This window comes from Vulpes lagopus, chromosome 21 (assembly GCF_018345385.1).
Source record: "Vulpes lagopus strain Blue_001 chromosome 21, ASM1834538v1, whole genome shotgun sequence".
Lineage (NCBI taxonomy): Eukaryota > Metazoa > Chordata > Mammalia > Carnivora > Canidae > Vulpes > Vulpes lagopus.
In genome coordinates this window covers 3141870-3165117 of record NC_054844.1, presented here as the reverse complement: position 1 = coordinate 3165117, position 23248 = coordinate 3141870, and the positions used below count along the sequence as shown (strand labels likewise).

Genomic DNA, 23248 nt, shown 5'->3' with positions numbered 1-23248 from the left:
TAGAATTCCTGAAACCTCAAGAAGTATGTTTGATTCCTTGTTTTTTATTCACATCTTCTGTTTATCAGGTTCTTGGTTCAGAATAATTCTTAGATATAGACTTCATTCCCATTGTCAGAACTCTGATTTCACGTCTTCCTTGCTTTATTCCTTACACTATATTCCTGAAGTAGTTAACATTATGAATTTGTTTCTCTGCTTCACTTGAACTAGTTGAAATTTCTTGCTATTTATTTTTGTTATTGGGAACTTATATAAAATCAGTTTGCAAAAAAAAAAAAAAAAATCAGTTTGCTTATGAAAGCATGTACAGGTTCTTATTATAATGTTTGCTGTTCCTCATTTTATCTAAACACCTTTTTTTAGTCAAGCTAGTCCTTTTTATCATCTTGCACACATGCCACATCCTCTCCTTTTTTCCCTCTCCATTTGTACACACTATTTACCTTTTGTGCATGCGCTTCTACTATCCAGTCAGTTTTTATACTGGATTTAACAGACTTCCCCACAAAATTTTATTTCATGGGCTTCACTACATAATGATTTTTGCCTTCTCTGAGCTGAGCTTCTTAACTGGTCTGAATCATAGCTTTTTTTTTTTTTTTTTAAGATTTATTTATTTATTTATTTATTTATTTATTCATTCATTCATGATAGACTAAGAGAGAGAGAGAGAGGCAGAGACACAGGCAGAGGGAGAAGCAGGTTCCATGCAGGGAGCCCGACACGGGACTCGATCCGGGACTCTAGGATTGCACCCTGGGCCAAAGGCAGGCGCCAAACTGCTGAGCCACCCAGGGATCCCCTGAATCATAGCATTTTATTTGTAATTGATTTTTACTTAAGAGTTCAAAAATTGAATTAATCCTAAAGAATTTTAAAATAAGTCTCAAGTGCAAATACATGCAACATTTTCTTAATCCCTGCTACATGCCAAGTCCAGAGCCTGACATAAGGTAAATTAAAGATGGGTAACATGCATATTCCCTGTCTTCAGAAAACTAACTCTAACATAGAAGATAAATGTGTAAGCAAACAGTTGTAATTACAGTATGATGGCTTATTGGCAGGTTTTTTTTTTCCTTTGGAAAAATGCCTATTCATATCCTTTGCTTGTTTTTTAATTGGGTTTTCTTTTTATTATTGGGTTGAGTAAGTTCTTTGTATATTTTAGATAGAAATCCTTTATGAGATAGATGATTCTGAATTATTTTCTCCCATTCTGTCAGTTGTCCTTTTTTTTTTTTTAAGATTTATTTGAGAGAGAGGAAGAGAGAATCAGAATCTCAAGTAGACTCCACACACTAAGTACGGAGCCCAACACAGGGCTTAATCTCTCACCCCCAAGATCATGACCTGAGCCAAAATCAAGAGTTGGATGCTTAATTGACTCAGATACCCCAAACACCCGAGTTGTCTTTTCTTAAGAGTGTCGATATATTATTATTGCCCTTTAGAACACAAAAGTTTTTCATTTTGATGAGACCAAGTTTACATAGTTTATCTTGTTTTTCTCATGCTTTTGGTAATATCAATAAATCTATTTCCAAACCTCAGATCAGGTGTGTTTTCTTTCAGGAGTTTTGTTTTAGTTCTTGTAATTAGATCTTTGATTTATTTTGAGATAATTTTTATATGTGGTCTGAGGTAAGGGTTTTAACTTGATTCTTTTGCTTGTGACAACTATCCAGCTGTCCCAGCACCATTTATTGAAAAGACCATTACTTCTTGATTTAAAGATTTCACCCTTGCTGATCATCAGTTGAGCATAGGCACATGAGTTTATTCCTGGACTCTCAGTTCTGTTCCGTGGATCTATATGTCTTGATTACCATTGTTTTGTAGTAAGTTTTGAATTGGGAAGTGTGAGTCCTTCTAATTATTCTTCAAGTTTTGACTCTTCTTGGTCCTTTGCAACTCTATATAAATTTTAGATTCCGCTTGTCAGTTTTTACAGTTCAGCTGGAATCTTGATACATATGGCATTGAATCCATAGATCAGTTTGGAGACTTGCCATCTTAACCATACTGAATCTTCTAGTTCATGAACATGGAATGTTTTTCCATTTACTTAGATCTGTAATTTACTTCAGTCGTGTTTTATAGTTTTCAGAGTATAAGTCTTGTACTTCTTTGATTAAGTTCATTCTAAGTAATATATTTTTGGGAGAGATTCTATTATACATGGAATTGAGTTTATTTCAATTTTTGATTGTTGATTACAAATACCACTGGTTTTTGCATATTGATTTTGACTCACAAACTTACTGAATTTATTAGTTTTAATAGTTCTTTAGTAGATTCCTTAGGATTTTCTATATACAAGCTAATTTAATCTGCAAACATAGTTATTAAAAGAACTTAAGTCTTGGGACACCTAGGTGCCTCAGTGGTTGGGTGTCTGCTTTGGGCTCAGGGCGTGGTCCAGCGATGAGTCCCACGTTGGGCTCCCAGAGAGGAGCCTGCTTCTCCCTCCATCTGTGTCTTTGCCTTTCTCTCCGTGTCTTTCATGAATAAATAAAATCTTTTAAAACAAACAAGCAAACATAAGACTTGGCAGTGTGGGTGTATGCTTGTAAGAAAGAATTCTTGTAAAGAAAGAATTGAAAAACAAAATGACTTTTGGTTTAATGAATAGAATTTAGGGATAAAGTTGAAAACAAAACAAAAGACTGTGTGTGGTTGGCTTCTGGGAATTTTCTAGTGAGAAAAAAGAGACCTATCTCCTGATATGTCAGGTCTACTCCCATTGTAATTTATACAGTTTGTGTATGTGAGAAGATTAACATGTAATTCTCAACATTTTCAGGAAAATAACCAGTAAGAGTTTATTTTTAAAAGTTAACTACAGGAATAAGTAAAACTTTATAAGTGAAGTACTTTTATTTTTTTACTTAAGGGTAATTTGCCATTTTTTAAAAAGTTGTCTTGGATTTTATTTTGTTTCATTAACTCTCCTGATTTTGCTAGAAATGATAGAATGGTTGACAAATTAAAATATTGAATTAAAACAAATCAACTACCCAGTTGTTTTGATAGGTTCAGATCCTTGTTTGAATCCAAATATGTGAATTTAATCATTTATTCTATCATATCCTATTACATTAAAGTTAACTCACCATGTGCACTCATATTGATTACATTTTTTTAACCTAATTTTCAAGGAAAAGTTAAGATTTGGTGTATAGAGAGACACAGGAAACTATCATTGGTCCAAGTATTTGAGCATAGTTTTCAGGGGCTGTTGTAACAAAGAACCACAAACTGGGTGATTTAAACCAGCAGAAATTTATTGTCTCACAATTCTGAGGCCAGAAGTCCCAAATCAAGGTTTTAGCAAGGTCATGTTCTCTCTAACACATGGAGGGGAGAACTTTCCATTGCCTCTTACCTTCTGATGCTTTGCTAGCAATCCTTAGCATTCCATACCTTGCACCTGCAGCACTTCAGTCTCTGTCTCATATGATGGTCTTCTCTCATCTGTGTCTTCTCTTATAAAGACATGAGTCAGATTGTGGTAAAGGACTAAGAACAGTTTTTACATTTTAAGTGATTGGGGAAAAAGAAGAAAAATATGTCATGTCATGTGAACCTTTCAGTGTCCATAAATAAAGTAATAAATCACAGCCACGCTGATTTGTTTCTGTATTATCTTTGTATTCACGTATTACAGTGGCAGAGTGAGTAACTGGAAGACTATGTGGTCCCAAAAGCTTAAAATATGTACTATTTGGGCTTTTAACAGAAATAGCTGTAGACTGCTATTCTAAAAACAGGTCACCAGAACTTCTTTTAAAAAAATTCTCCACTGAAGAGTTCTGTGTAAGTAATTACTCATCTGTAAAAGTAGTGATAAAATGTTCCTCTGTTGGAATTCTGTTTGCCTCTGCACTTACAGTAGACCTGAGAATCTCAGTGCATGCAAGTTAAATTTTTAGCTCTTAAATTTTTAGCTCTGAAAATTTGTGGGCACTTTTCTGTCAAAAGTAGAAATATTTTTAAAAAAAAGTAGAAATATTACTTTAATTCTATGATGAAAACATAAGAGGTTTTAATATATAACAGTTTTTTCAGTGGCCATACTTAATACTGGTACTGGCCTAAGAAATAACATCTGAAACCCAGTATTACTGCTTGAGGTGATCATTCTGGATTTTAAACACAAGGGTTTATGAACCAGTATCCTTTATTTACTTGAAAGCAGTGCTGAATGTTTTTTTAATATCAAACAGACTAGATAGATGCAATATACACATCAGATAGCTATAGCCATATATGTGAGCATTCTCTGCTCTCTCTCAGTCATACCAGTTTCCTTTGTTAGTATTATTAGTTAGTTAATATTTCTATTTTGAGATGGGGGAAATTTTGTTACGTACCAGCAGACAATGGCGCTGCTGTTGGAGACACTCAACTGTGTTGTCTCTATTAGTCTGATTAATCTTGCAAATTCACATTCTTATTATTTCTCTAAATCAAAGTTGGTGTTGAAAATGTCTCAAGGGATCATGAAATTTTAGGTTTCTTTCCTTTTTTTTTTTTTTTTAAGATTTTTTTATTTATTCATGAGAGACCCACAAAGAGAGAGAGAGAGGCAGAGACACAGGCAGAGGGAGAAGCAGGCTCTATGCAGGGAGCCCAATGTGGGACTCAATCCAGGGTCTCCAGGATCACACCCTAAGCCAAAGGCGGTGCTAAACCGTCGAGACACTCGGGCTGCCCGGAATTTTAGGTTTCTATATATAAAATGAAGTATAAAAATAACTGCTACTTAGAGAACTCAAGTTGTATTATATGGTAGTACCAGTTTTGTTTTTTGTTGTTTTTTTTGTCTTTTTAAGATTTTAGTTATTTATTCATGAAAGACATAGAGGCAGAGACACACACAGGCAGAGGGAGAGGCAGGCTCTCTGTGGGGAACCCAATATGGGACTCGATCCCAGGATGCTAGGACCACGACTTGAGCCCAAAGGCAGATAGATGCTCAACCACTGAACCACCCAGGTGCCCTAGTACCAGTTCTTAAATGAAAATTATCTAGGTGACCAATACTAAATTTTATCCTTGTTCTTTATTTAACCCAGCAAATATGATTAAATGATGAAAAATATTGACTCGTAGGCTGAGTAGGGGAAAAACATAGCTAAACACTGTTGATTCAAAAGTTGCTCAAACCCTGTTAATTCAGAAGTTCACTAGAAGCTTAGAGCTAAAACCAGTGTTTCAGAGTTCTTTGGCTTCAGACTTTTAAGAACCACCATAAGATCAGATAAAAATTTATATAAGCAATTATTTTATAAAAATAAAAAAACAAATTACTTCAATATTTAATAAAAGACAATTTTTTTTGATAAAAGACAATTTGAGACACTACGCTGATACATCTTTATTTGCAAATGCAGATTCAAGCTCAAAATCCTCTTAAATGAGAGAAGTTTTTCATGTTAATTTAATAGAACCAAGAAAGGCCAAAGTCACTTTTCCATATTCTATAGTATAGTATCTACCTGTTTTCAGTTATTCACTGTTTTTTTTGTTCCTTTTTTTAAAACGTTTTTTTTTGTTGTTGTTGTTAGAGCACACAAGCAGGGGGAGTGGCAGGCAGAGGGAGAGGGAGAAGCAGGGAACCCAATGTGGGCTCAACCCAGGACCTTGGGATCATGATGTGAGATGAAGGCAGACATTTAATTAGCCACCAAGGTGCCCCAGTTTTTCACCAGTCTTTAAGGTAAAATTCACATACCATAAAATTCATCATTTAAATAATTTAAGGTATACAATTCAGTTTTTTAAAAATAAATTCATACTGAACCTTTCCATCACCCCCAAAAAGAAATCCCATACCTATTGGCATTCACTCTCCATTTCCCTTTCCACAGAGCCCCTGGCAACTACTAATCTACTTTATGTGTCTGGATTTGATTTGCCTGTTGTGGTGGACATTTCATACAAATGGAATCATATGATATATGAACTTTTGCATTATACTTTGTTTTCCATTATACCTTTTGTGTTATGCTTTGACTTAGCATAATGTTCTTAGGGTTTATCCATGTTGTAGCATGTATAAGCATTTCATTCTTTTTTATAACTGAATAATATTCCATTGTGTTGATATACCACATTTATTATGTTCAACAAATTGTATTTCTTCCTCCTCTTATTGTTAAACTGTTTGAACCTATAGCCAGCTTCCCTTGTGGAGAGGGACTGAGAACACAGAATGAAATACATAGTGTCTTAAAAGATACTGTCCTGTAGCCTGATTTATCAAGTCTTTGTTTATACATATTGTGTTGATAGCATAGCACATTCTAGGCACTTAGTAATATTTTGAAGAATAAATGACTTTTAATTAAAGGAATCCCAAAGACATTATATAAGTTTGGGAGGTTGAATTTACCTTGCAAAAGAGGAATGAAACTTAAGGCAACCTCTGAAATATTAACAAAATTATCCTAAAATGAAAATGAATTGTAGTAAGTAGGAACTGATACCCATATAAAAGCAATACATTTTATAGGGTGAGTAAAACCACTTGGTACAAATAGAGCTGGAAACAATGACTTTACCAGTTAGAAAGAGTCAAAACTCCAGGATAAGAAGTGCATTCAAGAAAGTCATCTATATACATACATTTGCATTGTTCCTAAAAATCTTGTATTTGTGATTTTTTTTTTCAAGGTTTAATTATTTATTTGAGAGAAAGAGCACAAGCAGGAGGGGCAGAAGAAAGAGAGAGAGAATTTCAAATAGACTCTGCACTGAGTGTGGAGCCCGATGCAGGGCTCATCCCAGGGCTATGAGATCACAACCTGAGCCCAAACCAAGAGTTGGATGCCTAACTGACTGTGCCAACTAGGTGCCCCTCATAGCTGTAATGTCTAAACAACTATTTTATAAGTAACTCTTTCTATTGTGAGGCTAGGTCTATATTGAAGCATTTCACTATAATTTTTACCCTCTGATGACTCTGACTTTATTCTCTGAGATTTCATAGGGAAAACCAAATCATGATTTCACTTGTTAATACCTCAGATGTTTTAGGACAATTCCTTTAAAAAATTTTTTTATTTATTTTATTATAGGAGAGAGAGAGAACAAGAGAGCATGAGCAGGGAGGAGAGGGAGAAGCAGGCTCCCCACTGAGTAGGAAGCCTGATGTGGCTTGGTCCCCAGGACCTGGGATCGTGACCTGAGCCAAAGGCAGACACTTAACCAGCTGAGCCACTCAGGTGCCCTTTCAGGACAATTCCTAATTCATGAGTCCTTTCTCACTGAGAACCCACCGTTTTCAAGCAGAACAGTCCTGTGAAATCTTTTGTAACCTGAAAAGGAATAAAGTGAAGGAATAATTAGTATTAGCTTACATTTATATTAAAAAATTTTAAGTACTCTCAAACCCCAAAAATAACTACTCTCAGGCTTTTCTAATACCTTAGGACATATCTTGCTAACAGACTCATAAAATAAGTCAGTATAAAGCACAGGTGTTCATAAGCACAATTCAGAGCTATGGTATCTGGATGCTAAATGTAACTTCCAGGGGATGGAGCTTGACATTGCCCAGCCAGTGTCCTTACCACTCCCGTATTTCTGGTTTCCATCCCAGATCTACTATGTATATCATTCTGTCAGTAATCAGTAAACATTGAAGTAGTAATTGCACTGAAGCAGATGGATTTTATAGACCTAAAGAAGTGGGGGATTTTGATCTCCTTCAGAGGGTCAAAGACCGTATTCATGAAAAAGTGTGTTTAAGTTGAGAACTTTATTGACCTCCTGTCACAGAAGGGGTGAGGCAAATTTTATATGAAGTAATCATTAGTAGCTTCAGCCTCTTGGTACTCTTTACCAGAAATATTTTAGGATTCTTGGAAGAAAGCCATGCCAGTATCATTCCCTCTTCTATGTTCTCATCATACTCTACCTCTGTTTTATTAATATAATAATTATTACATTCATATTAACTATTGTCCCCCCATTAGAACTGAGCCCCTCAAGGAAAGGTTTCTTTTTTCCTCTGTAGATTAATTTACTACTACATGTCTGACACCTGCAGTGGTGCACTGTCATACAAATAGTGAGTGATAGCAATGTAAATATTAATATACATTCTTTTGTGCCAGACATTGCATTAAACACTTTGCATATGTTAAATAATTTAATTTTTCCAACAACTTGGGGTGGGAAGTGGGTAAATGCTGCTCTTAATCAACATTTTATAAATAAAGGTCTGAAGCCCAGGAAAGCTAGCCCAAAATTACATATCTAGAAGGTAACAGTGCATTCTGTTATTATCTGATCCCAGATCCCATGCTTATATCAAAATACAATACTGTATTTATAACTGTCAATTACAGTGTCAATCTGTAGCCTAAGGGTATTTAAACATATCTGTGTAAGTGTTAATGTGGAGGAGGTAAATGTAAACTAGTTTAACAATTACATTCTACACTGCACTGAGAATAAATTGCTATATGTCATTGTTCCATAATGCAGTTTATTCAGGTCTGTACTTGAAATGTTACTTGCTGAGAGGGGCTTTCCATGCTTACCCTCTAAAATATTTTTTAGTGTGCACACACTTCTATTCCTTCATGGTTTTATTTTTCTTCATGACTTTTATCGCAGCCTTCCAGTATTCATCTAAAGCCCCAATTAGTATACAAATTCTGTGGGCTGGGGGTTTTATTTGACTTACTCTTTGCTGTATTCCTAGAGTTTAGAGACTGACAAATCATAGGCACTCAGTTTTTGTGAAATGAATACAGAACTTAGGGAGTGAAACTCAATTTTATGTTGCCTCTGGGGGAACTCTGGAGTTGGGTTGGGTCTGCTTAAGTTTAAATCCCAGCAGTGTCATTTCCTAGCCAGGATACCTTGGGCAAGTTATTTAACTTATCTGAACCTAACGGGTTTATGAAGAATAAAGGAGAAATGCATGTAGAACACAGCCAAGTGCCTGACATGCAGTTATCATTCACTACTTAGTAGGTATTGCTGTTGTTACTGTTAACATCATTATGACATGCTTAATCGTGAAATACGTTGTCTCTTGTTCCATTCTTTATCCAGTGGTATCTGTTAATTTGCAGTTATTAAAAGTCAAGTTTTAGAGTAAATGAGCTAACATTTATATAATGTAATCCTTCTTGCCAATAACCTTCGAAAGTGCTTTACATATACTATCTTATTTTTATCCTGGTAAGTAGATAATATCTTCATTTCACAGATAAATGAAATGAAAATAGAATCAGAGGTTAAGCATTTTGTCCTCAGGACATGCAGGAGAAATAGTATTGATAATAATAATAGTGGTGGTGATGGTGGTGTCAGAAATCAAGCATCTCTAACATGATATTAATACAAACCTTAAATTTTTTTCTTTGCCTTTTTTGGTTTTTTAACTTTTTTTTAAGACCTCGAGAAAAAAGTCCGAATTTAAAAAAATTATAGTACAAGGATAGCATAAGACTGGTATTACAGGTTTGAGCCCAGTGTAGAGGGTTCATGATTGCTGTTTAAAGGAGAAAAAACTTCAGTTATCTTGAAAATCTGCCATTGGTAATGAGAGAATCCAAATAACAGTAGTAATGTCCTTAGCACAATTTTTTGTCTGCTCTCTTTTAAAAGAAGAGAAACTATAGGAAGCAATGGCATCAATTTTTTATTTGAAGGATAGTATGCCTGAGGTTGGAGCCACACACAAGCTTTCGTGTATCCAGAGAGTAATGAGCCTTGGAGAATCATGAGGTAAACTAATTTCTTTTGATAGAGCTACTGGATTTGGTAGGGAGTTTGAAGAGGTTTGTTTTCCAGTGGGATCATAAGGTATGTTCAAATTCCTGTAAACTAATGGTTCATACCAATAAGAATCTGGCTGAATCCAGCCTCATAACAACCAAGTTAGAAATAATGGGGATTTTTAATTACTTTGTTTGTGTAATTTGACTTTGTCACTGATTCCATTAGCTATTGGATTGCAAGGTTTGAACATTCTGTCTGGGAAAAACAGAATTAAAGCAGTTAGGGTGAAATTCCTTTTAGTTTTTTTATATAACAGATTACAGTTCACTTTTTTTTTTCTTTTTTTTTTACAGAAATAAGTGAGGCTGATTCCTGATTAGTGTTTGAAAAATTGAGGAAAACTTTGTATTTTTTTTCTTTAGCAGCTAGGATTTTTTGTGCTATCCCAGAGACCTAAACACACTGGAATTAGCTGAAAATTGTTGCTTTATAAGTTTTGTTCCTGTTCTCATCCAATAAATTTGGATTCTACCTGTAAAAGAAAACTTTGTGTATCATGGGCTATATCTTGGTAACATTTTGCATGATTTTCAGAGGCATTCCATTATTCTGTGATTTGGTTAATATTAAAGGTTCTTAATCAGACTGTTAATCTTAAACCGGACAGTTCTGGGTATTCTTAATGTTTTAGGTACTAAAGAACAATTGTGAAATACTTTTTTCAGAATTTCTCAAAACTGAGTTTGTTTTTTTTTTTTTTTTTTAATACTCACTGAATGTTGTTCTATAATTCGTAAAGCATTAGACTATAGAATAAAAACTTGTGGTATATAAATGATGGTTTCTATATTTAAGTATATTATAGCAATAATGAGTTTCCTGGTATCTTACAAATAACTTCTGTGCCAAAAGATTGATATATAGATGCTTTGTAGTTGCTGCCTTCTCATTATATATGTATGATTCATGGTATATCTTGAAAAAAGTGTGAAACTCAGTGGCTAAAAAGCAGAGTAGAAATTATTCTTGTCAGTGAAAATGTGCACTAAGTATTTGGTCAACAAGTAACCAGTTTCATTGGACTTATTGGGGAGATAAGAGTAGAGAAAACGGTGGAAATTAGATTTTGAGGATTTTTCAAAAACACCAGATTAAGGAAATTAAAAGGACTATAACACACAGACTAGAAGTAACATTGAACTAGACATTGTGGAATCTGGTTTCTATATTTTGCTTTATGTTGACGAGACCCTTACCAACAGGCCCTTACCCACAAAAACAGGCTGTTTTATTCTAGGTGCTGAAGATAGTACAGTGTATTTGGCAGGTATCTAATAATGATAATGACTAGATCCCGGGTTCTTGGGATCAAGTCCTGCATCAGGCTCCCTTTGGAGAGAGCAGGCTCTCCAGGCCCAAAGGGAGCGTGCTTCTCCCTCTACATATGTGTCTGCTTCTCTCTCTCTGTCTCTCATGAATAAATAAAAATCTTCCCCCCAAAATTTTTTTAAATGGAGATGAGGTGTTGATAATTTGGACTTTGATGGTTACAGTTATACAAAAGAAGCAATGATTTTGAGAGGGAACAAAAAAATTAGTAAAAATCTCGTTTTGCCTGTCCAGAGATCTTTGTTGCAGGAACAGTCGGAATACTAGTAGCAGAAGTGTTTACCGTTGCTTTAAACATTTATCTTTGTTTAAAGAGCTCATAGAGAATAATAGTACTTAACTATTTTGGGAGAAGTATCATATAAGAGTAACTAGTTTTCTACTCTGAATCATGGAAATAGAGATGATAGCATTGAAAGAAATGAGGAAATGTAGAGAAAAGCACTGACTCTAAGAGGAATTAGAGCTTAGGTATGTAAACTTTTGAATGGTTTGAATGGTATTTTTATTGTATATGTTGAAAATTCTTATCTTGATATATAGAAAAGACTGGTCTTTATAGATTTAGATATTAGTGCCTACATTATACCTTTATCCAAAAAAAAAAGTGATCTCACTGCTGTAGTTTTGTGTGTTGCCCAGCAGAATTTTAAAAGCCAGGCAACAAGTCACCTGTTTTCTAACTCTTATTTTCATTTGGTTAAGCATAGTCCTAAGCAGGCTTACTCAGACATTTAAGTTAAAGGTAATGCTGCACACATTACTGTATTTCTGACCAATACCTGACATTCTAGACTACTTACTTAAGTAGTGATGAATTGTGTTGAGTCCAAGATCAACGGCAGTTACTTTGAGATAGGTTGTTAGAATTAATAGTCATTTTTAGTCTTTAGAGAAGTATTCCTACCATTCCCTAGCTACTAAGCTCTTATTGTATGTTATTGTTAATTGAGTAAAGACTAAATACCTGCTTCCTTGATGGGGATTCCAGCTTACCAAATTAAAAGGGATAGACTTGGGTTACCTATTACGACAGTGCATTGAACAGTGCTTATTCTGCCATCTTTGTTAATGCCATGAAGAAAAACCTTTCCTTAATCACTAAAGTCAAAGTAGTACTTACTTGGGTTCATGAGATGATCTTGTCAAATGCAAATGTCTTTAGTTATAAATGCATATTGAGGCTTTTAATAGAAGGGAAGGGAGAAGAGTAAATTCTTAACGATTCTGTGTACTAAGGGCTGTTTGTTTATTTTTAATGTCATGAGAGAGTAGTAAGGCTTTAATATCACCTCTTTTTAAGTTAGGTAAACATTTCAATCACATAATTTAGATAAACTATTATCTATAGTTTTCAAGTGAGTTTAAGGGATATGGCTCAGGTGACACATAGACTTGGTATATGAGAAGTCAACTGGAGAACCCAACTCTGGTATTGTGATTTCCCTGAACAGTGTTTCTTTTGGCTTCATTTTCAGAGTTTACATTTTGGTTGTTGAGCTTAATCCCCTTTTCTTTTAAAAGCATAGTTCCAACATGATTAGGAGTGAGGGAGTGTGTTTAGATAAATAGATTTCTAGTGTGGGTTTTGATGTCAAGGAGGCAGAACCTGTGGATATAATGGGTGGAGCTTTGAGCAAGTAAAAATCTCATTTTGCTTGCCTTGGGCTCTGTTGCTTTTAGAGGAAAAGCAGGAGGAGCAGTAGCAGAACAGTGTCCCTGCTTTTCAGCATGTAGAATTGTTTAAAGGGCTGATCTAGAATAAGTAGATAATTGGCTGAGCAGAGCACTCATGTCTGAAAGTTGGAGAAGCATGGCTAGTGTTAAACAAGAAACTATGCTTCAGTCTGACTTTGATGTCTGCCTTGCTTATGCTGTAGGCTAATTTACTGTTAATTTCCATTTTTATCAATTTCCTCCCTTTTCCTCTAACTGTAACAAGTTTGTTTTGTCTTTTGTGATGGATTTTACAAAGAAAGACTTCTGCTCAGTGTTTGTCATCATAAATTCTCATTGCTGCTGCTGCCCTCAAAAGGACTGTGTAAATGAGGTGGGTAAGAATTTCTGATATAATACAAAAGGTGTATTGTAGCCATTTGGTAATATATGTAGCAATGTGAAATTATTTATTTTAGAATGGCTTTTAAAACACTTGAAGTTTTGTGGTTTAGTTAACTTCCACTACATTTTGTAGAGGGGGAAGGAGGCTTTTCTCAATTCTAAATTGTTAGGAAGAAAAAATAGATAGATAGATAGATAGATAGATAGATAGATAGATAGATAGAAAGAGTTTTACTTTTATGAAAGTATAGATAAATGTTACCCTAACACATTTGAAACCTGAGCTTTTAATAAGCAAGAAGCAAGTACTGACAGTTTTAAGAGCTAGAATATTGAACCAGAAAATACTATATTATGAATCACTTTTCAAGCAGGCTAGTTGGCAAACTATAAGTAAATAGAATTCAAAGGAAAACTGAGTTTATAAAATGCATGTATGTGTTTTTCATTTTTCTTGGTTCAAATCAACATTTTATAAGCATATCAACTCTTAACGTGACTTTGGGGGGAGTCACAATTGTTGGGTTTTTTTGTTTGTCTTTGGGTTTGTTTTTTTGTTTTGTTTTTTGTACTCTAAAATTGCACAAAAGTAGTCTTTGTTTTTGTTTTAAGAGAACATATAGGGACGCCTAGGTGGCTCAGCGGTTGAGCATCTGCCTTCAGCTCAGGGCATGATCCCGGGATCCGGGATCTAGTCCCACATCTGGCTCCTTACAGGGAGCCTGCTTCTCTCTCTGCCTGTGTCTCTGCCTTTCTCTCTGTGTGAGTCTCTCATGAATAAATAAATAAAATCTTAGAAAAAATATAAGAGAACATATAATTTTGTATAAACCCAGAAGTAAATGGATATATACGTTAAATATTCAAGAAGTACTTTTGTTTAATGGAGGGAAACATGCTACTCTCCCATGTCAAAAAAACATGACATAGCACTATTTGCCTAAAGAGGGATCCTGTGAATTACAAAAGTAAGCAAGAATATTTCTAGAGCCAGTGGGTTGCTGGCTGTAGAAAAATGGAATAAGAAGGAGTGTCTCTAACCAGATTTTTCTTATGTGTAATGTATTAGCCCAATTTGTCTACCTTAGTACTCTTCTGTTTTGGGTTTTTAACCCTCATTCAGAAGAAGTGAGCAGAACTTTGCCTTTACTGGTTGAAACTGGACTAGAGTAGTACTTAGTGAAGTTAAATCAGGAAGTAAAGGGGTTACATTAGGATTTTAAAGACTCTAAGTTGATTATATTTGTTGAAGTATATGAAAGGGAAAAAGATGAAAATGAAATCTTGTCAAATATTTTCTCATCAGTATTTTTGTTCTGTCTGGTGCTTAAAACCATGTTTTAGAATAATCTGGATCTTTTTTTTTTTTTAATTTAAAAAGTCAACAGTTACCAAAAATATTTTAAAATATATTGAGTTCTTTCATTTCTTAAACCTGTAAGTATGATGAAAGTATCAAAACCTGTACTTGTTTATTTTAAGCAGCTTTCTATGATATGTCTGTCCCAGATGACTTTTTTGTAAGGTCACTTTCAGGAGTGAAGTTTCATGCTCGTTTTTACATTTTGGGGATCATTTTCAGTATACAACCCCATATATTCTTCTCAAAATGATTCAGAATACTTCTGCTAGGTATTTTGATAATCCTGGCTGGCTTGATAGTAGCTGACTGGTAGCTGAAATTTCTTCTACCTTTTTCATTATCTAAGTGGGTAGCCATAAACCGCACTAATCTTTTAATATCAGCTACTGGACTAGTAAGGTATATCTCAGTTTTATTGGCTCCCTTGGTACCTGCAATACATTTTTTTAAGTCAGTGGTGGTGTCAGAATGTTAGATAGCATTGGTATGGAGTCTTCTCTATTTGAATCTTGACTAGGTTGAGAAAGCAGCTTAACCTAGTAGATTCCAGGTGTTTATGACTCGCAGTTGCTGGTTTTGCTTTTATAACCTTACATAGCTCATTTGTTCAACTAGTATTTCTATTTGTAAATAGGAATTCCTATTTTAAAGTAGTGTGTGTGTGTGTGTGTGTGTGTGTGTGTGTGTATGTTTGCATGGGTAGGATTAACAAGAGTATTATTTAAAGACAACCAAGAGGGATCCCTGGGTGGCGCAGCAGTTTAGTGCCTGCCTTTGGCCGAGGGCGCGATCCTGGGGACCCAAGATCGAATCCCACGTCAGGCTCCCAGGGCATGGAGCCTGCTTCTCCCTCTGCCTATGTCTCTGCCTCTCTCTCTCTCTCTCTGTGTGTGTGTGTGTGACTATCATAAATAAATAAAATTTTTTTAAAAATTAAAAAAAAAATAAAGGCAACCAAGAATGAAAGTAGGTTCACTATAGATTGTGGTGATTATTTTTCAAGAGAATTATTTGCTTCCTTTTAGACCTATGCTTTATTATCTTCAGTGATTGCCTCTGAATTCAAAAGCAAACTTAGTAATTCAAAGAGCTTTCAGTCTAGATAATACATCTGATTCTAGCTGCCGTGAAGTTGGACAGATACTATCCCTACTTGCTAGACAAGGAATCTGAAATCATCTTTCCAAGATGTCTGTGCTAAATTGGAATAGAAGAGTCTTTTAATATAATCAGTGTATGTGTGTCTTATTAATATGTAGTTTCACTGATAGCAGGTGAAACTACATTTCCCTAAAATACATGTTTATAGATGAAGAAGCATTTCTCCTAATCATATTCTATATTCTCTTTATCCAGTTTCCTGTAATATTTGGATTGTCTTTACATGCAAAGGCCAAATATGTATTTAGTGTCCAGTTTTACCAAAGAACATTCTTTTATATTCTGCTAATAGTGAATGTTCTACAAACTTAATATATTTTAGATTGTTCTCTACATTGTTTATAAATAGCATCTTTAAAATTTGCTTTTATACAGTTTTACATGTTTGTTACACAACATTAAAAACAAACATAAAACAAAATCTCCAGTGTTTCCACTATCAGAGAACTTTTAGGGTATGTCATCTTTTTTTTTTTTTTTTCTTAAAACAGTTCCTATTTTCTTAAGCCTTAGTCTGAAATACCAAACCAGCTTGCTGAAGTAAAGCAACTTTTTGCTTCAGCAACATTATTTTCTTGTTCTTATTAGAATTATTATATGAAGACAAAGACCAGTTGGGAAAGCTAAGCTGTTTTTGAAAAATAAGAAAATTGAGGAAAATACAAACTTTTAGTCAGTACTTAGAAACTAACCTTTTAAATGCATGGATTGATTGAATGATTTAATTTTCTTTATTTATTTAATGGAAACTTGCCTATTTTCACGTTTTTATATTTTTAAAAGAAGACAGTATTCATCTATATTTTGTATAGCGATTCTATCAAGTGTAGGGGCTTTATGTCATGTTATTAAAATCAGTTAAGCAACCTTTTATGTTTTCTATATTATCATTTAGAATATGTGTTGCAGGGGATCCCTGGGTGGCGCAGCGGTTTGGCGCCTGCCTTTGGCCCAGGGCGCGATCCTGGAGACCCGGGATCGAATCCCACATCGGGCTCCCGGTGCATGGAGCCTGCTTCTCCTTCTGCCTGTGTCCCTGCCTCTCTCTCTCTCTCTCTCTGTGTGACTATCATAAATAAATAAAAAAAATTAAAAAAAAAAAAAAAAAGAATATGTGTTGCAGTTTTTATTTATAAGAAAATCTAATGGTTGGGTCATGTTGTTTATATACATCTCTTCCAGTTGCTGTTTTAGAGGTGGTGAAAGCACTACAGAAAGATCCCATCATCCATCTGCCCACTTTACTCATTCTACCGTCAAAATTTTGTCAAATGCTAAAAGAGAAAGTTATATATTTCATTTAAATATACAAAATACATGTTATATTTGGACATAAATATTTCACAAGTCTCTTATATATGTATCAGTGTCCTAGATCTTGGTAAAGGACCCAGGTAGTGCTGAGATATGTTGGGGCATAAATGCATGGATTTAACTTTAGGGTCAGCCCTACTTACAGTTCCTTGGTGTGGAAAGTTATCCCTAGAGGGAGAGGTAGAATCCTCCAAATCAGGAGTTTTGAATAACACAGTTGAGTAATTGATGAGACTTATCCAATCACAACTCCAGTATTTAAAGACAAAGTGCTAACCATTTGATGCATTTCATTTTAATCTGTGAGAGGTTACATGCATTTCTGTGATTTATCAAATTATCTCTAATTCTGTTTTAATCTGTCTTGTCACTGAGACAATAGGTGATTAAAATTTATATGCTATATTCTGACTTTTCTAGTCCCTCTCCCTTATTTCCCGTTCTCTGCGTTTTATGTGTTTATAGACTTACACTGCCACTTGGACAGTGTATCAGTGCAGCTGCATCAATCCATGTGGTTACTTAGACACGATGGGAAGAGAAAATGAAATGTTTTTCTCCATTTCACCTTTCAGCAGGGGTATTTTGTTACATCTTCCGTATATTTTCCACACATGGCTGAAATTTTTGCAAAAAATTTACATATTACGAAGGTTCTAAAATGCTACTAGGATACTATATAGTATTACCTAAAATAGTGGTATTGAATTTTCTTCTGAAATTAATTAGAAACCTTGTCTTTTGTATGGGCCTGGTTTATCACTTTTTATGTTTCATATGTACAAGACAATTTGTTCTTCTGTTATCCTGCCAAACCAACCCAAATCCTTACCTCCTCTGTTGAGTTTGTTAAAGAGTACTATGATAATAGAATACCTGCCAAACTAAGCATGTGAATTCATGCCCATTCATGGATTCACTGTTTAAAATGGTTAAATACTGTGTTGATTAATGTGTTAGGGAACAAGGCTGCACAAAAGATCTTCTAACCAGTTAGAACATTTGGCTCTTCTCTTGAGCCAGTAATTTCCTTTACCTGAAACAGCAGAAGATATTGACAACAGCTTAAATTTTTCCTTAGCTACATATAGAGGCCATGGAAGTAAGTGATCCCACTGTCTGACTGTTCCTTATTGTTTTCTTGTGGGAGCTAAATAGCCACTACCCAATTCTGACCCTGCAATGGACCAGCTCCTTCAGGCAAATCAGAAAAAAGCCAGGATGGTGAGAAGGCAATTTAATAGAACCTTAAGAGGCAATTCAAAATCAGAGTTCAAAGAACCTGCCTTTATTAATGTGTTTCCTTTGCTATTTTTATGTTTCTCAGGGAGTAAAGCCAGCCAGTTTTGACAAAGTAGCAATTCCTGAAGTGAAGGAAATTATTGAAGGATGCATAAGGCAAAACAAAGATGAAAGGTAAGTTTCCACTTTTGATTTAGGTGTTGCTTAAAAACCTAAAATATGATATGCTCTGAATACAGTACTCAATCCAAACTACTTAATACTTGTGATTAATTTCTCTACTTACATAATATCTTTAAAAGTAGAGTTCTAGGGAAGCCTGGGCGGCTAGTGGTTGAGCATCTGCCTTTGACTCAGGGCATGATCCCGAGGTTCCGGGATCGAGTCCCACATTGGGCTCCCTGCGTGAAACCTGCTTCTTCCTCTGCCTGTGTCTCGGCCTGCCTCTCTCTCTTTCTCTCTCTCTGTCTCATGAATAAATAAATAAAATCTTAAAAAAAAAAAAAAAAAAGAGTTCTGGGGCTGCCTGGTTGGCTCGGTCAGTAGAGCATGCTACTCTTGATCTTGGGATGGTGAATTTAAGCCCCATGTTGGATGTAGAGATTACTTAAAAAATAATATAAAAATTTTTTTTAATCTTTTTTTTTTTAAAAAAGTAGAGTTCTGTCCATTTAAGGCAGTGTTGAGATTTGATACACTGAATGTTATTAAAATGTGGTATGGTAGAGTTTACATAAACCAGAACCACCTTAAACATAGCTGCTACATTCAGTAAGAATTAATTACTTGTAGCGTCCGCATGACTTATGAAACCAGTAGGGTTCAGTTTCTCTCTAACCAGCAGATTTGTTCCTTACTTTTTTACCAATTGAATTCTAAAAGGTGAAATAAAATCTTGGCTCTTTAAAATCAGCTCAACTCTACACATCTTAATTTGCTTTCATTATGCCAGAATTGAAGAACAAACATCAAAATGCCTTTCAGTAAAAAGAGACAACTTTGCCCAAAGCTTAGGAGGAGATTTGGCTTAGTCATTTGTACTAACAGGACTCTTCTCAGAGGAGTGGCAAGTATCTGATCTGTCATAGCTGATTCATCACCCGTTAGGCATGGCAAAGATCCAGTGTCTGCTTTTTAAAAATAATCTACCCTCACCCTCCAAGAAAGAAAAAGTAGACCAGCCAGTATAAATATAAATTGTAAGTTGAGTGTAATCCAGTTCCTAAAAAATGTGAGTGATCAAGTATATCAGCCAAATTAAAGAATTCAGGATCTTCACTTCGCCAGTCTCATATTCTTTTAATAACATTGTTATTTGGAAGAGTTTAACATCATGATCTGTAAGGCTGTTTAGTAGAACTTTAGTTTGGGTTTCTAATTTTATATACATTTGGAAAGGAGAGTCCTTAATCTAAGAACTTTTTGTTTGTTTGTTTGTTTGTTTTTACTATAAACAAAGGAAAAAATAAATAAACAAAGGAATATTTGTTTCCAGTCTTAGAACATATTACTCTGTTTCTTTTCTGGATGGTGCAGTTTACTAGACTACTGGTTCTTTGAAACCATTTATCTAAAGAAGATTATTCCATAATCAGACTTCTTACCTAGTACACAAATTGTTGACCAAGGAATTGAGAGAATTTATATCAGTAAACAAAGTTGTAGTAGAAGGTAAAGAACTAGAAATCACAAAACCTAGTTTCAAATTTTGATTCAACCAGTTGAGGTTTATAATTGTGAGCAAGATTTTCACTCTCTCTAAGCCTCTATTTCCTAGTAATCAGAAAATACCTCATTGGATGTTGGTCAAAGATCAGAGGGGATCATAAATAAGAGGAGTATTTGCTAACTATAAATTCTGCATAAATTATGTGTGTATTTTGAAGCTATGATATTCTGTGTATTACTTGCTATTTGTTAACCTATTACTTGCTATTTGTGTATTCTGTGTATTACTTGCTATTTGTTAACCTGTGATATTCTGTGTATTACTTGCTATTTGTTAACCAATAAGAGATTAGATCACTTAGATTAAAAAGTATTAGCTTTCAGCTCTTATTTATAAATGAAATTGTTCTGATGTTGTGTAACTTCAGAGTAAAACTGTAATGACTATTCACATGGAACTCATGTAGTTATAAAGTTTCCTTTTTTTTTATAGTCTGCCTATATTATTCCAAGCATAACAATAATCAGCCGCACATGAAAATTATATTTTCAATCTAATGACATTTTGTTTGTTTTTTTGTTTCATTTCTCTCTCTTTGGAAGGTATTCTATCAAAGACCTTTTGAACCATGCCTTCTTCCAGGAGGAAACAGGGGTACGGGTAGAATTAGCAGAAGAAGATGATGGAGAAAAGATAGCCATTAAATTATGGCTACGTATTGAAGATATTAAGAAATTAAAGGGAAAATACAAAGACAATGAAGCTATTGAGTTTTCCTTTGACTTGGAAAGAGATGTGCCGGAAGATGTTGCTCAAGAAATGGTAAATGTGGATGGAACTAGAGGGTATTATGCTAAGCTAAATAAGTCAGTCAGGAAAGACAAATATCCTATGATTTCATTCATATGTGAAATTTAAGAAACAAAACTGTTGTACACAGGGGAAGGGAAGGAAAAATAAGATGGAAACAGAGGGAGATAAACCATAAGAGACTCTTAACTGTTAGGGAGAACACTTGATGGAAGGAGCAGTAGGTGTTATATGTGAATCTCTAAATTCTTCCTCTGAAACTAATAATGTTAATTATTAACTAATATGTTAATTGAATTGAATTTAAATTTAAAATTTTTTTAAAAGAAATGGTAAATTAGTGTTGATCCGCTATTTAAAAATTGATGTAGATTTATAAACATTAATGTTGGGATGCCTGGGTGGCTCAACAGCTTAGTGCATGCCCAGGGCGTGATCCTGGAGACCTGGCAGCAAGTCCCACATCAGGCTCCCTGCATGGAGCTTGCTTCTCCCTCTGCCTATGTCTCTGCCTCACTCTCTGTCTCTCACGAATAGATAAATAAATAAATCTTTTTTAAAAATAAAATAAGTAAACAGTAATGTTGAGCAAAAAAGTTTCTGAAGCATTGTGGGTGGAAGATCTCATAAATATAAACTTGTGTTGATTGGTGGCCCCCGAAGTTCTTTTTATTTGAGGAAAAGATATATAGAAGTAGATATATTAGGATGGATAGATGGATGGATGAGTAGATCTAGAATGCATTCTGAAGTAATGCAAACATCTGTGAGATTGAATGACTCCTAATTTATATGAACCTACTGAGTTAGAATGACAAGTTATATTTTCTAAATACTGATAACATCTGATCAGTCATCTGGATAAACCCTATAAATATATCATGAATTGTTTTTACTTTGAGGGAATTTTTAAGATCAATTATTAGTAGGCAGCCTTTGGTGAATCATCTTTTGAAGTATGTCTAAAAGGTCATTTTTCAGAAAGGAAACACTTTACCAATTTTAGGCTCACCATAGTGTCTAAACTGTTAATATGCAGAGATACTCATAGACTCTCTACCAGAATTTATCAGAACCATTTGATAGAAGTTGCTTCTGAGAAGGGGTCAGGTATGAAAGAGATACTTATTTTAATTGTTAGTTTTTTATACCTTTAGAGATTTGTGTCTGTGTGTGTGTGTATTTTTAACTTTCATGTATTTATCAAAATTGTTTTATCTGGTTAAGTTATTGCCTAGGGAAAAGAAGTAAAAACACAAGTTAACATTAATAGTTACATGTAAGGGGAAAATAGATTGACTAGAGTAGAAGAGCCTTACTTGGTTTAAAAACTTTGGGGGGCAGCCCAGGTGGCTCAGCGGTGTAGTGCCGCCTTCAGTCCAGGGCATGATCCTGGAGACCAGGCATCGAGTCCCATGTTGGGCTCCCTGCATGGAGCCTGCTTCTCCCTCTGCCTGTGTCTCTGCCCCACACCCCCTTTCTCTCTATGTCTCATGAATAAATAAAATCTGTAAGAAAAATTTAAAAAAAAAAACAAACTTTGGTTTTAGGTTCCCCATTGTTTTGTTGTTGTAAGAAGTGAAGGTACACCTACCCTAAGAGTTTCTACAGAGATGATGGCACCCACCCCATGAGTATCCACAAAAAAAATGGAGAAATTCATGATGCAGACAAGTAATTTCACAGTTTGGTTAAGGCCAGTCCTTGGAGAGGTCTTTCTCTTTCCCCTTTTTTATTTTTTTTCCCCTAAAGGTGCCTTTTTTGTTTTCTGTTTGTTTTCTTCTGCTTCCTAATGCACTCTTGTATCTTGTAGGTAGAGTCTGGGTACGTCTGTGAAGGTGATCACAAGACCATGGCAAAAGCCATCAAAGATAGAGTATCATTAATTAAGAGAAAACGAGAACAGCGGCAGTTGGTTCGAGAGGAGCAAGAAAAAAGAAAGCAGGAAGAGGGCAGTCTCAAACAGCAGGTAGAACAACAATCAAGTACTTCCCAGGCAGGAGTCAAGCAGATCCCTTCTGTCAGCACTGGCATGCCTACTGCTTCTACCACTTCAGCTTCAGTTTCTACGCAAGTAGAACCTGAAGAACCTGAGGCAGATCAACATCAACAGCTACAGTACCAGCAAACTAGTATATCTGTATTATGTAAGTATTTTGTGATGTGCACAGGTATGCTAAGGATACCCCTAATTGACTTTTCAACTTCTTGTTCATCATTTTGCACTGGCCTCTTGGTTTGAATCATAAATCTAACATATAATAAGAAATTTGAAATGATTACCACCCTACCTTTTCCCATGTGTCAAATGATTATCACCTACATCTATCACTAATAGACTAAAAAGATAAGAAAATGTGATTAGAGTGTAAAATAATTTTACAGGTTCCAACATCTTGAAAATTCCAATATGTAGATTTCTACTTTTCACAATTCCTTAAAATAAAATATAATTATGAAACTAATACTACACTGTATGTTAACTGGAA

The 23248-nt window shown here is 34.8% G+C and overlaps 1 protein-coding gene across 12 annotated transcripts in view; it reads left to right on the top strand.

The window, feature by feature from the left end:
* The window catches only part of WNK1 (WNK lysine deficient protein kinase 1), a 152299-nt gene that overhangs the window by 82912 nt on the left and 46139 nt on the right, over positions 1 to 23248 (top strand). For 11 of the 12 annotated variants that reach the window (XM_041736570.1, XM_041736563.1, XM_041736562.1 and 8 more), the window contains exons 5-7: positions 18366 to 18454; positions 20552 to 20771; positions 22573 to 22906. In XM_041736570.1, coding sequence (XP_041592504.1) covers positions 18366 to 18454; positions 20552 to 20771; positions 22573 to 22906 — 643 coding nt within the window. Of the gene's footprint in view, positions 1 to 12797; positions 13190 to 18365; positions 18455 to 20551; positions 20772 to 22572; positions 22907 to 23248 lie in introns of those variants that run through there. The other variant, XM_041736569.1, reaches the window with a different exon arrangement.